Below are 13,743 nucleotides of genomic sequence, written 5' to 3'. Positions count from 1 at the left end.
AAGTAGTCAAATAGCCAGATGCAGAGGTATTATTGACTAAACAATTTCTTTATTTTATTTTTAAAATATTATTTTTTATTAAATAAAAAGTAGCCTATAACCATTCGGGGACCACTAAGAATATGTGTACAAATTTTCATGATGATCGGTTAAGTAGTTTTTGCGTCAAAGTGTAACAAACATCAGGACTTTCGCATTTATAATATTAGTAGGGATGTTAAAAATTGCAAGCAAATTCAAAACCGCAAACAAATGAAAAGAAATGAAAAGAAACTAAATGCATGATTTTACTTGCTGGCGGCGGGAGAATTGTGAACTAGCTCTGGATGAGAGAAAGAAGAAGAAGCCCTCGAAACAAAAGCACTAATTGTCTTCGCGTGCCTCCTGCACATACAATTCGCATGTCACGGTCATGGCCATCAGCAATCAGCAATCCCACCTACTCTGGTTTAAAATGAAAATATTTAAATCTTTGGCTGGGTATTAATTATTACACGCGAAAAATGAAAGCGTAGTGAATATGTAGGTACATTGTTCTAGATTTGTGTTTTATGTGTTTTTTTTACGGCCTGAGTTGGATGTTTAAATTGTCGGTTTCTAAGCTCGGGGATGTTCAACTCGCGACGTGCCATTATCGTGCATTATCCAGCGCCGTTCTCTATTATTGCCCTGCTGCTCGTGCATTCCGGGCGTGTTCGTCGTCGAGTGGCACTTGAAAGGAAGAAGAAACGCGCAATTATCTATCGTGGTCGGCTTGCAACTCCCTCGGCGCGCAATCGCGTCTTGAGTTGAAACTTCAAGGCTTTGGGTTTTTGCATTTTGTGTTTTACTATTGGACAAAATTGTTATTTTAGTTTATTTTGTTTATATTTTAATTTACATCGAAATATTGTGAATTTTTGAGACATTTAGCATACCGTGACTAAAACCCGTGATTAAAGTACTTTAACCACAGCCTAAAGCCAGAAATTTGTTTAGGTATTGTACAATTTAACTTTACAATTAGTTACTGTCGATTGTGATCAGTTGTTATCAATTCACACACATCGATGGCTTCCTCTTTGCCTGGTTTAACATCCCTAGTTATATCAAGGGGATGAAACATTTGATGAATGATGACTCAGCTGGGGTCTTTCCAATTTGGAATTTTCCTTTTTGCCGCAGAAAATCTTTGATGTCCATGTGACAAGTCCATGCTTTTTTCTATTTGCCATATACTGGTTAGTCATACATTACACAACACTCTACACGTGACATCACACATCACACATCAGCCTGATGAAAACGAAGGGTCACCAAAGAATAGTCCATTCTTCCACAGGAGAACAAATGAAACGCCCTCGATTTTTAAGCTTCCTGCACTCATGCACTCTTGAGGGGCTTAACAGAGGGCGTTCGATGCTTGTCAGTGTTTTATTTTACTTTTGTGGGGTTTCCATGCGTTTTCATTATTTTTCTTGTGTTTCGGTGAGTTTTCATTAATTTAGGGCATAGTATGGCTTCATTTGATTTTACGACACTTCATTAATTTTCCAACTTTAGATTTCTATGTAGAATAAAAGCCGTAGGTAATAACAGTAAACATTAATCTGCGAAATGAAAATAAAGACGCGTCCATTGGGAGTTGTTCGGAATTAGGTCTCGTTTGAACTCTGGGAAAATGGAAAGTTCACTTTCGCGATGGAATGACTCATCGCTCATAAACGCATGCACACACATTCACACCATAGAATATTCTATTGAGTATATTCCTTACCTACATTAATTTGTGGCACACTGTAACAAACCAAGCCTATAAAATCATTCCTAATGACCTATAATAGATCGTTTCATTATAAAACAAAAACGCATACAATTCTTCGTTTTCGTCTCTCGATGGCACACCTTTGCAGACTGTTGTGATCAGCAGTCACATTTAATATATCTGCGATTGATATATTTACTCACTACTACTAGTACTAGGTTGTACTCGATTCGAGTATTATGTGATCACTGGCATTGTTTCTTTTTGATTTAGAGCGGTTTTGATTCGGTGAATCAGGCGGTTTGTTGTTTGTTATTGTCGATGGTGTGCACGGCGCAGTTTCTGTTTATGGAGAGACGGTTTTTATGGCGCGAGTTGTTAATGCGCATAATTGAGTCGACACCCACCTGTTGTCAATTTTGACAGGCCCAGAATATTCCGATATACCTACATATCTTACAATAAAATAATCAAAAAATAATTAAATTAATATAAAATTGTGTTTTTCTACTTCTACCCAATTTTCCATAGTTTTGAGACACAAAAAGTGGTACTTTATGCATGGATAGCCAAGGCCGTGACTAAAGTACTTAACACACGGGTTTTAGTCACGGGTGTAGTTTGCGCCTACAGTGTAGCACAAGTAGAAGTAAAAGTAGAAATAATAGCATTAGCAAAACGTGGCTAAACGTTATTAAACACTTGATTCATTAAACTCGTGACAAAACCTGAATTTTTAATCTAACTGAAGGCTAATTTTGTTTCCCGAATAATTATTTCGTAGCAAGTGTGGTAAAATGCATTTAATCCATGAATAAAAGATGATAATAAAATAATTCAGATTTCTAGACGCTGCCAACCGAGACGACACTTACCTCATTACATTATTGCATTATTGCGTTATTATATTATTAAATCAGATTAAAATTACGATAATGATGCGCGAACGAAAGCGTGAATGCGGCTGCCAGGCAGACGGAATACATTCGAATACATTTTATGCACTTTATGCGCATTGCACTTCTTGCAACTCATGCGACCGATATAGTTAACACTCGGTGTACATTTACATTTATATATTTACCGCACTTAACTTTTTTATTTTTTATTTCCATGCTGAAATACTGATACATATTTAATGTATCGGATGAAAAAGTGAAAAATAAATATAAAAATAAAAATCAAATGTGAATGCAACAATGTACTTAGCGTCGACGCTGTGAGTGTGGTTGAGGAGTTGAGTACTAAAATGCTCTATAAATATGCAAATTGTAATTTATATCAAGTCTTAGCACAATCTCGAGGGATTACATTTATTAATTGGTCTTCTTCCTTCTTAGCCGATACGGTATTTTTTATGATTATTATTATTAACATTAAATACGTTCGTATGCTAGGTATACATGTACGTGTACTTAAAACACATTTTAAAGGTTTTGTTGACCTTGGTATTTCTTTGGCCTGTGTTTTGCTGTAATCAAAATGCAATCGCGTGTTTTAATTCTTTTGTACGTTGTTTTTTTTTCTTTTTTTGTTGACATTTTACTTTGAATTCTTGCTTGGAAAAATTCTTGCGTATAATTTCGTATTAGTAGGTATTTGCAAAGGTTTTAAGTCCACGTGGACTTTTGTCAACCTTTGGCCAACCTTTTACGCCTTGCAGTTTCTGCTTTATTTAAGACTTTTTCCGCCAAGTTTTCCGGGGGACTTTTGCGCATTGTGCACACACTTTACAAGGAATGATTTTGGTACAATGTGTCAGAACGCGCAAAAAGTATCGATTTGACCTGGATGGAAGAAAATTTAAATGTTAACGGCTGCGACAAAATTTTATGATGTGTAAAATATAATTTTTTCTACTACTACCATTAAATCGTCTGTTTTCCACGGTTTTGAGACACAAAAAGTGGTATTTTAAATATTTACGGCCAAAAGTACTTTAGTCACGGGTTTTAGTTACGGGGTGGAATTTGCGCTTGCGCATTTGCCTACGGTGCAGCACAAGACGTGGAACTAGAGTGGAAGTAGAAAAAATAGCATAATCATCACGTGGCTAAACATTATTATTCACTCGATTGATTAAACGTTCCTTCATTATATATTTGTTAAACGTCTAGTTACATAAAAACGTTTTTTGTGTTTTTAATTTTGTTTGCCTTGTGATTAAATTACTTCTACATCGTTTTTTGTGCTGGCGACGTTTTGCTCAGCAGGAAATCCAATTTGTTCGCAAGTTGACATCGCGCCGAAACGCAATAAGCGTGTTTAATGTACCTACGCGTAGAAAGAAACAACGTGATGCGGGCGAAAGAGAGCGGCCAGGTTTTAAGGGCACGCACGACGACACGTTTAATTTAATTAAAGCCAATTAGCAGCCTCGAGCTGAACTTGATTACGCTTGTAATCACTTGGAATCTCTCCAGTTTGTCGCGCACTTGCGGAAAATTGCCTACAGTGTTTAAGACAGCGCAAATAAACAAAAACACGCGCGTAGCATGCGTTGAAATTAAAAATTATGCTACAGCTACAGCGAGAACGTGCAGAAAACTTAATGACTATAATAAACCCTAAAGTTGAAGTGCCCTGCAGGTTCTGAGGTTGATTTTATGTTTTTGTTTTTATTTTGAACTTAAACTTGAAAACATTGCGAACACGTTCAGTTCAAATGTGCCGTAATACACGCAATCGTGCAGTACGAATGCGTAAATATATCTTCGGGTCGAGTTAATCATATACTCTGTATGAAATATTAAGAAAATCAAAGCAAAATACCGATCGGTAAAAAAGATTTCTTCTTTTTTTAATTCAAAATAATTTTTTTTAAACTAATTTTTTTTATTTCAGGGCTGTACAAAACGATACAAATCACACGAATCTCATCGTGGAAGAAAAACCCCGTCTGGGTAACAATGCAAGCATCCGCCATCAAGTGCACCCCGTCTGTGACGAAAAGGCACAGCTGCTGGCGGCGTACGACCACCAGCATCACACGAACGCCATCAACAATCGTGAAAACAAGGAGATGCATCAGAAGCGCGAGAGCAAGCGCTCGCCGTCGCCAGAGTCGAACGCCAGCCCGCCCCCGTATCCGAAACGCGCGAGTCTCGAGTCGGGGACGGCGACAAGCCCTACCTACCCTCTAGCGCCGAATATCTGCGTCGAGGGTGGTCGCATTGAGTTCATCAAGCTGAGTCCAGAGGGCGACGCGTATCCACTCACGTTGGCGCAGCAGAATGAAAAGGTGGAGGGGAAACATGCTTGTGGAAACTGCCGGCAGGTGGCGCCGCCTGTACCAAGTCCTAGAATTACCATCACTCGGGGGATGCAGACTGATTTCGAGACTGATGGCGAGGAAAATCAATTGGCAACTGTAAGTAATTTAAAAATATTTTTGAAGAATTTATTTTTGAAATTTACGCGTTATTTACTTACATCTTATTAAATACGCTTGGTAGCAACATAAATCATCCCTCGAATGACTTTCAGCTTCCTGCACCGCCCCTGACCTTCCCTTATCTCTTTAGAGAGAAAGTCTCGGTGGTCGGCGCGACGTGCTCGCCATGACAAACATGACAAATTCGTTTTTTATCATTTTACCTCCTCTCCCTCCACACAACTGCAGACTGTATTATTGTCTCTGTGGGGAGGGTATAGCCGCCTCCCGCTCATGACTATGACTACAAGCCACAGGGGAGGCTGGTGATACACACGACACGGCATGGGGGTAAACGGGGGATGAATATAGTGGATGCGGGTCGGAGTAGGTGTAGCCGCGCGCACTTCTGAGCTTCCTGTGTTAGACCAGAGCTAGTTTATTTCATTCTGGTGAGTGCGGTTTGGTTTCACTTTGGTTGGGCGCGCAAAAAAGCGATTTGGGCGCTAAGGGTGGCGTCGAGCGGCGAAGGGTAGTTGTGGAAATGTCTTTTGAGAGTATTGAGAGTATTAGCGTTGAGTGCGTGCGGCCTGTGTCTGTGGAAAAACCAAAAAGGCATTGGATTGGAGTAAATCTGTTTAAATATACAATGTGTTCATAGAAAAAAATTCATTTTTATTTCTTTTGATTTTTTTTTGATGAAAATTATGTTTTCCGAGTTAAATTTTATGATATTTGGTTAGGTGGGGATATGAAACACCCTGTATATAATTTTCAAGTGTCTTTAACTTTTTTCCCTGAGGTTATGCGACGGCATTATCCTCATGATTCGCTTTTATCTGTACGTAATGGGGCATAAGTCCGGTTTGCCCGCTTGTTTCTCGCCCTTCGAGTTTTTTTCCCCTGCCGCCCCTTGGACGCGTGCAACTGATGTCCAACTCGTGTGCAATGCGATATGACGTGCCAGCCTATAAAAACAGACAAGAATAACATGCGTCCATCGAGTTTTTGTGTATTTTATATTATATCAGGGGTTGAATCCTGTCTAGGACACATGCAGGACATTCAGATCTTCAGCGAACAGTGGTCATCACATGCAGGAATATTTTTCACAAAGAAATCTAATCATTTGAAGGATTGGTTAATTAATTATTTTTAGGGTTTTATGTTTATTTGTACTTGGTTGGTTTAGAATTGAATTTTCATATATTTGTTTGTTTGGATGTAAGCGAGTATTAGCAGGACTTGTTGGCTTGCATTGGGGGTGAATTAGGGGATGAATTCTGGGGGACATTTCCGGAAAATATGGGGACGTGTGGGGCGCGATGTATGAGGGTACTGCGGTAGTTAGGAGCTCGGTGTGATATTGACGTAGGCAAAAAAGGGAGGACCACCACGGTCGCCGCCGCCGCCACCGCAGGTTTTGGCAATGCAATGGTGGTAGAGGCGGCGGCGGACGGCTCATTCATGCAGTAGATATCGGTAGTTTATTGCTCGGCCGTGCCCTCGCATTCTAATCACGGCGAAAGGCACACGAATATTCGGGAAATCCACCTAGTCATTGGGAAACTAATGAAAACTAGGATTTTGTATTTGACATTTTGGTTTTAATTATTTTAAGTCAAAAAAATTTTGGTTTTAGTGTCGAGGTCTGAAGAAAAAATGTGATTTTGTTTTATTTATGAAAAATTTGATGGAGATACTTATTTTACTTATTTTTTTTCATTTTTATTTAAAGAAAAAATATATATTGTTAAACCTCTTTTAATCAATGTCAACCCTCCAATGTCATTGTTCTATTATTGTTTGTTATTCTGTTAAATTCTTTCAAATTCAAAGCCGAAAAGTGCGTAACCGCGTCGTGTCCAAGCCGCCATGGCAGCCGCTGTTTAGTTGTTTAGAAATACGTGCCTCCCCTTTGCGTATTCCTGTTGCGGCCGCGTGTTGTGCTCCCTGTTGTTTCCCCCAGCTGCGTTCGGGCGCATGGAAGCCCTATTGCACGAGGGTCGCGCGCTTTTACTGCGCTCGAATAAATTGCATTAATGCGCAACTTGTATGCATTCGTCCACTGCCCAACCGCCCCCCACCGGCGGACCAGCTTACAGGCATTAAATAATTAATTAAATAAATGCTAATTTAATTGATCTACGGGTATATTTTTGGAAAATAAACAAAACAAAATTAAAATCAAACATTTTTTTTTTTTGAAGTTTTTAAAGGTTATGTTTGTGTTTTGTGCTGATAACACACAACAATGGATTTTCTTTAAATCTATTTAAACTTATAAAACTTCTTTAAGCTTATTTTAAGTCTTTTGACGATAAACCATGAAGACAGGTTGAGAAAACGTTGGGAAAGCCTGCAAATCGCAGGAAAACCTACGGAAACTTACGGGAAATGCTTAGATGCACTGCGCTAGCAGGAAAACGAAGTTGTCGAAGCGTTAAATGTACTTTCACTAGTTTCATTCACTCCTGCTGTCCTCTTGAATTTTCCTACCTTAAAATTTCGTCTCCCTCTGCGCATTTCTTCTCTTGCCTACTGGATTAGTCCTTAGCCTCAGTTTCACCCTCTTTTCTTGCTCTCCGAGGACTGTTACATTCTATTACAGATAGCAGTCGACAGTAGACAGGGGTAGAAGATATTAGGGCTGTGTTGATAGTAGCAGCACCTGGCCTAGAGGATTAAAACTAGAATCGGGAAAATGACCGTGTGAAATGAGTAAAAATAAAGTAGTTTCCAACGGCGATTATTCTCACATTTTCTCAAGTTTCCTTGGGTTTTCTTTTCGTGTGTGAAAGTGACGGGCTGACGAGGTCGTTATCAACGTGACGCACAGATTTCGTGAACCTTCTCAAGCTCGTTGTCCTCATTTTCCGACGATTTTCAGACTTTTTTCCGGTTGTTGCACGCTCTAGTCATTATCACCCATTGCGACGCAACTTCGTTAGGTGCTATTGTTAACTGTAGTGATTTTATTTTAAACACACTCACAGAAGAGAAAAAATCAATGTTTTTTTGTTGCAGGAGGTTTTGGAGAGTAAAATTTGTGAGCTGGAGGCTTCGATTCTGCAGATGCAGAAGACCGAACGACGTGATAAGCAAGAGATTGCGAAACTACAGAAGCAACTGTCAAAGGTAAGCGATTATTATTTTTTTAATGTGAATTAATGTTTGAAACAAATTCATCCTTGGTTTTAAACATGTTTAGTCAGTTTTTAACGTTTGGTTTTAAGCAAAAGGGGATGAAATGAAAGAAAAACGTTTAAATGCTTGAATTCGCAGAGGAACGTCTTTCGAGTTTTTTGTCTCTGGGGAAATTCATCCCTCTTTCGTCTAATATGTCTTCCTATCCAGTAGGAGGAATCTCTTGTTTTGTTTCTTTCGTTCACCCTCGTTGCTAGCTGCTTGATTTTCGCAAATCTTTTCATTTTCTTTAAGATTCCATTCAATTGGATTCCTAATGCAAATATAAATACTAAATTGCGATTCATTTGTATCTTCGATTTACAATCGTTCAGAGGGTTTTACATATATATTTGAACATTTCAATCATTCTTCAAGTGAAAAGCATGAAATTATTTTCTTTAAGCGAAAATTTAAAGTTTTATTTTTTTTTTTTTTTTCATTTGACACCCTGTATATTATTAAAATGGTGATTATAGAAGTGTTAGACTTTATGTCTGCTCCTTCTCCTTGCCAATTTAAAAGTTCATTAATAATCGGTGAAAATAATCAAAGAGTTTTTTGTTTCTTTTCTGGAAGGTTTTTCTTTTTGTTCTTGCGTTCCGCGTGGTTTAACTGGGGAGTCTTGTGGCGCTGGCGGCTTCTTAATTGGAAAGTTATATTTCTGCGGCGAAAATACCGCCCCCACGCCAGGAATTCGTCTCCTTTTTGGCCGTTTTTGTCCTTTCAACTTTGCAGCCTTGCAATTAATGAAGAGAAACGAGCCGCGAAAGGGCGGAAAACTTGCGCCGCTCTCGCGAAGACGCAAAATCACAAAGAACGTGCATTTTCCGAGTCACAAAGGAACAAGTTGCTCGAATGCAAAATTTTCCTCCATAGATTCTATATGTATCAAAAAAGAAAAAAAATTATTTGCATTTTTTTAATAATCAAAATTGCTTGCGATAAAAAAAATGAAATTAAAAGGAAACGTATAAAAATATTCAATTAAATTTCGATCAATGCAAGAAAAGACTTTATTTTATAGGATGAGTATTTCCATAGAAATGGAAAACTCTTAAAAGAGTTTGAATGCAACAGAAAAAAGTCTTTGACTGTTTGTAGAAGTTTGTTGAGTTTGCAGGACAAACTTGGTAAACAATCGTTTTTTCAATTGATTAAGTTTTCTTTGTCTGATTTTTCTTCTGCTTTCTATTCAGTTTAAAGTTGTCTAATCGATACGCAAACTTTTCAAACGGTTGAAACTTTTTTATTCTTTTATTTTGCTCTGTTTTCTTCATTTTCCTTTAAATTTTATTCCTCTATTGATTTTTCATGTAAATTTTTATGGCATTTGTAACCCTCTTGTATTTTTTAATTGGCAATTAGTTAATTGCATGCATAATCCCTAATTTATTCAGTTTTATTACCGGTTGATATTACAGTGTGGATAATTGTCTCGTTTTAAAGCAATTTTGTCTTCATCATTGGTGTTTAAGCAATAGCTTTGTGCAAAAAATTGAATTTTATTGTTGCATTGAATACAATCCATTCGGAAATCCGCTAGAGTGTTTTTTCTGTGAGAATGAGCGTTTTTGTTAGCAGGAAATCAAAACAAGGAGGAAACGCGCTCGCTTGGCGATAGATTGGCGAGCGGCCAAATTTTGTGCCATCGCCATTTTCACAGTGCTAGTTTTGTCATTTTATCAGCGCGCAAGTTTTCCTATTTGTAATAAAAATGTATAACTTTTGGATTTACTTCCAACTGCACACAGTCATAGGAATGTTTTTGAAACAAAGGACTAGGAATAACGATAAACACAAAAAACACATCGGAATTTATTCAGTTCTTTAGGATATTTGCTTTTTTAGAGATTTTATGTTGTTTTGTAGGATTATATGCGTATATTTTTTAAAATTATGATTTGCGCATGCGCAAGCCCCACCCCGTAAATAATACCCGTGACTAAAGTATTTTTCTCACTTTTTGGTTGTTTTTGTGTTTAAAAACCGTGGAAAAACTTGCTTAAAACATGAAAATAGAAAAAATTATTATTCTGGCTTTTAGTAAATTACAACATTAAACTTTACCAAAAATCGATCAATCATATTCTTATTACGATAGACACTTCACACTATAAATAATAAATTAGTTCCTCGCAAGCAGAAGCAAAGAACGAAAACATTTGCTTTTCCTGCTTTTCTTTCATCTATTTGTACATCTCCCAAGGATGTCGTTGCATGTGCATTCGCGGCACGTGCAGCCGTTTGCGCTCGATTGCTTCGTCGTCGCCGCGCGTCGTCGGCGGCGTCGGCGCCGTTATCCCGCCACCGATCGTAAATCATTTCTTGTTTGGCGATATCGTCGCTGCTCGTTTATATCTATCGGCGTGCCATCCGACGCCACCTCGTCTTGGTAATGCGCATTCATCACCTCGACGCGCGCACACAATATCAGCGGCAGGACGTCGGCAGGACCTTTTCGATCCGCACCGAATTCTTCGTGCGTTTTTCCCTTACTTTGTGAAATATGAGTATAACGGCTAGAAACTGACAAAACATTACTAAACATGACAAAAAACACAGCACGAAATCATTCAAAAGGATATTTATCGAGGGCATTTTAAAGCTTTATATTTAGTCCCTACAAAATTATTCCAATCTCTTCTTTTCTTTTCGTCGGTATTATGAGTAATTTTTTTTCTTAGGAAAATGATGTTTGGGGAATTTTTGGAAGATTTGTTATTCTTTGGCTTTTAGTCGATGATACTTTGTTTTTCACCCAGTTTTTCTTGTTGTTATGGGTTTCCCACAGTTTGTGCGTGAAATGAAGCGTAATCGATGATAAATAAATATCAGGACTGCGTGTATCGCGCATTCATCATGCATTTCGCCGCCTCCATTCGCCACAGGGGGTGATTTTCTTCTTGTATATGTGTGTGGGAATTTGAAGCGAGCGATATATCAGTAGCTGGCGCCTCAGAAACTACCCGAAATTGTTGTGATGCTGGTGCGTTATTAGGGCGGATGCTTATTTACGTCTTGTCAGTTTTATTTATTACTGGCAACGCCCTGTAACAAATAAAAACAAAAATAATGAAAATAGAAATAAATAATATCTTTATTACTCTCGTATTAAATTATTAGTAGTGTTATAATAGTATATTAAGTATCAAGTGGTTTAAGGGGGGACTTTACTCACGAGATTGATTAATGGAGTGTTTAACAACGTTTAGCCACATGATGCTTACGCTATTTTTTCTACTTCCACTCAAGTTTTACGTTGAGTTTTTTATTTCAATTTTTTGTTTTAAATCATCGAAATTTGCTCGCACACTACTACAAAATGTAGGGTTATAAATACCATACTGCGCGCTTGGTCATGTGACGCGTCGGGCCATAACGCGCCGTTCCGACACGAGCAATAGCAGCGCCTGCTTTGACGTGTTTGACTGACGTCGCATGGCATTTCATATGGTTTTGTGCTGCTCCGTAGGCAAATGCGCAGACGCAAGCTCCGTCCCGTAAATAATACCCGTAGATAATGGATATTACTCACGGCTTGACCATCCGTATATAAAATATCACATTTTGTGTCTAAAAACCTTGGAAAAACTGGGTGGAAGTTAAAAATCATATAATTAACCAAAAAATTAATATTCACCATGTAAAAATTATATATTAGTGTGTTTTATGTATAATTTTACATTTTTCGTTCATTTTGAAAGTTTTTAATGTCTGGGCATATTTTAAATTTAAAAATATCAGTGCCTTCCGCCTGCAACGTTATACCCCTTGGTAAATGCGAATGAAATGTCCCGAAAAGCGCATAAATGCACGCGGCGGCGGGTCGTTAATGCCGCTACAACGGGTTGATGCATGCGAAACGGGCCTGCAGAATGACGCCAGTGCCAGTGCAAACTGCAACCTGCACGGGGTGTGTATGTGCGTGCCAGACAGTGCGGCAGAGGATTTGCGGGTCGGCGCGTCTTTTAATTACCGCAACGCGTTTTAGCCCGCTTTTCGCCATTAGCAGCAACATCAAACCCTGAACAACAACACCACCAGACACATCATGTTTACGCCGACTGACGCAGGTGCATGCGGATATTTCCATGTTGCAGTTTTTAAATTTTAAATTTAAAACATTTTTGAGACGATTTGCATTAATCATAACTAATGACTTCATCTCATCACACCATGACATAGATGATTATCAATCAACCCTCATATGATAATTTGTTCCCTAGAACGACCATGACGTATTATATTAGCTGCTCAGTGGAAAGTTTCAATTAGAATAGAAAATTTTCTGTTGATAAATTTCATAATTGCTATCAATCTTCATCAAGCTGCCTGCTATACAGAGTAGAGTGTATTCGTATGAGGATGAGGATGAGGAGAAGGATGACTAAGCGCCGTTAAACTTATTAAATCCAGCAATTAATATTCATCAAGAAAATGCAGCGGCACGCATACAACCCAAACATGAACACGTAAAGCAGATTATTATCACTGACTGCCTCGCAGAATCTCCTCGGATAGTTGTAGTGGAGATGTGCTTATATGAGTCGGAAGGGGTGGATATGGGTATGGGTATTAAGGGGATGATAGGTATGTTGATGTAGTCAAAATTTAGTTGTTTTGCTTTCATTTTCACAATGATTTAAGATATTTTTAGAGTGGAAGTAGGAAAAATAGGTTATGCATCATGTGGCCAAAGGTTATTATTCACTCGATTGATTGAACGCTTGCTACGGTCGCACTTAATCAATCTCCTGAGTAAAACACACTTTTAGCCACTTGATACTTAAAGTAGTATTATAGAAATACGATTTTGAGACAATTTTATATAAAAACTAGCTTTATCCCGCGGCTTCGCTCGCGTTGAATCTATCAAATAAATATTAGAAATCAATGAAGTTGCTTCCGTACGCGTCTGTAGTCACAGAAGAAGTAACAATGAAGTAGAATGGCGGGAAGTTTAAAATGGCTGAAAGTATAGTCTATGGAAGTATAGTGTACAGTCTCCATAGTGTAGTCAATTGGATTTGATGTTGACGTAGCTGTCGGTAATACAGTGTGATAATACAGTGTGATGGTACTATAGTACTTAGGTTTGAGCTTCATTGCTGGAATGCTAGATGGCGTTATAGTAGTCAAATAGCCAGATACAGAGGTATTATTGGCTAAACAATTTCTTTATTATATTTAAAAAAATAATTTATTTTATTAAATAAAAAGTAGCCTATAACCATTCGGGGACCACTAAGAATATGTGTACAAATTTTCATGATGATCGGTTAAGTAGTTTTTGCGTCAAAGTGTAACAAACATCAGGACTTTCGCATTTATAATATTAGTAGGGATGGGTTTAAAATCGATTATTAAGATGGTAAAATTTTTAATTTTTCGTTTTTGTAGTTTTGGACATTTGAAAATCAAAAATACAAAAAAAAAA

The 13,743-nt window shown here is 38.0% G+C and overlaps 2 protein-coding genes across 3 annotated transcripts in view; one reads left to right on the top strand and one right to left on the bottom strand.

Annotated features, from left to right (window-relative positions):
* Positions 1-13,743, bottom strand: part of LOC135789836 (xaa-Pro dipeptidase-like) — a 108,288-nt gene that overhangs the window by 52,991 nt on the left and 41,554 nt on the right. The gene's annotated exons all lie outside the window — the stretch shown is intronic.
* The window catches only part of LOC135803873 (uncharacterized), a 65,447-nt gene that overhangs the window by 24,000 nt on the left and 27,704 nt on the right, over positions 1-13,743 (top strand). For both annotated transcript variants that reach the window (XM_065317589.1, XM_065317590.1), the window contains exons 2-3: positions 4,589-5,114; positions 8,145-8,255. In XM_065317589.1, the coding sequence (XP_065173661.1) occupies positions 4,589-5,114; positions 8,145-8,255 (637 nt within the window). The remainder of the gene's footprint in view (positions 1-4,588; positions 5,115-8,144; positions 8,256-13,743) is intronic.

The sequence above is a fragment of the Atheta coriaria genome, unplaced genomic scaffold (assembly GCF_025399875.1).
Source record: "Atheta coriaria isolate IRGN ID8LTWV9N9 unplaced genomic scaffold, Caltech_Dcor_3.1 hic_scaffold_3_pilon, whole genome shotgun sequence".
NCBI classification, from domain to species: Eukaryota; Metazoa; Arthropoda; class Insecta; order Coleoptera; family Staphylinidae; genus Dalotia; species Dalotia coriaria.
The sequence above is the reverse complement of the archived record's forward strand: the minus strand, read 5'-3'. Positions and strand labels throughout refer to the sequence as shown.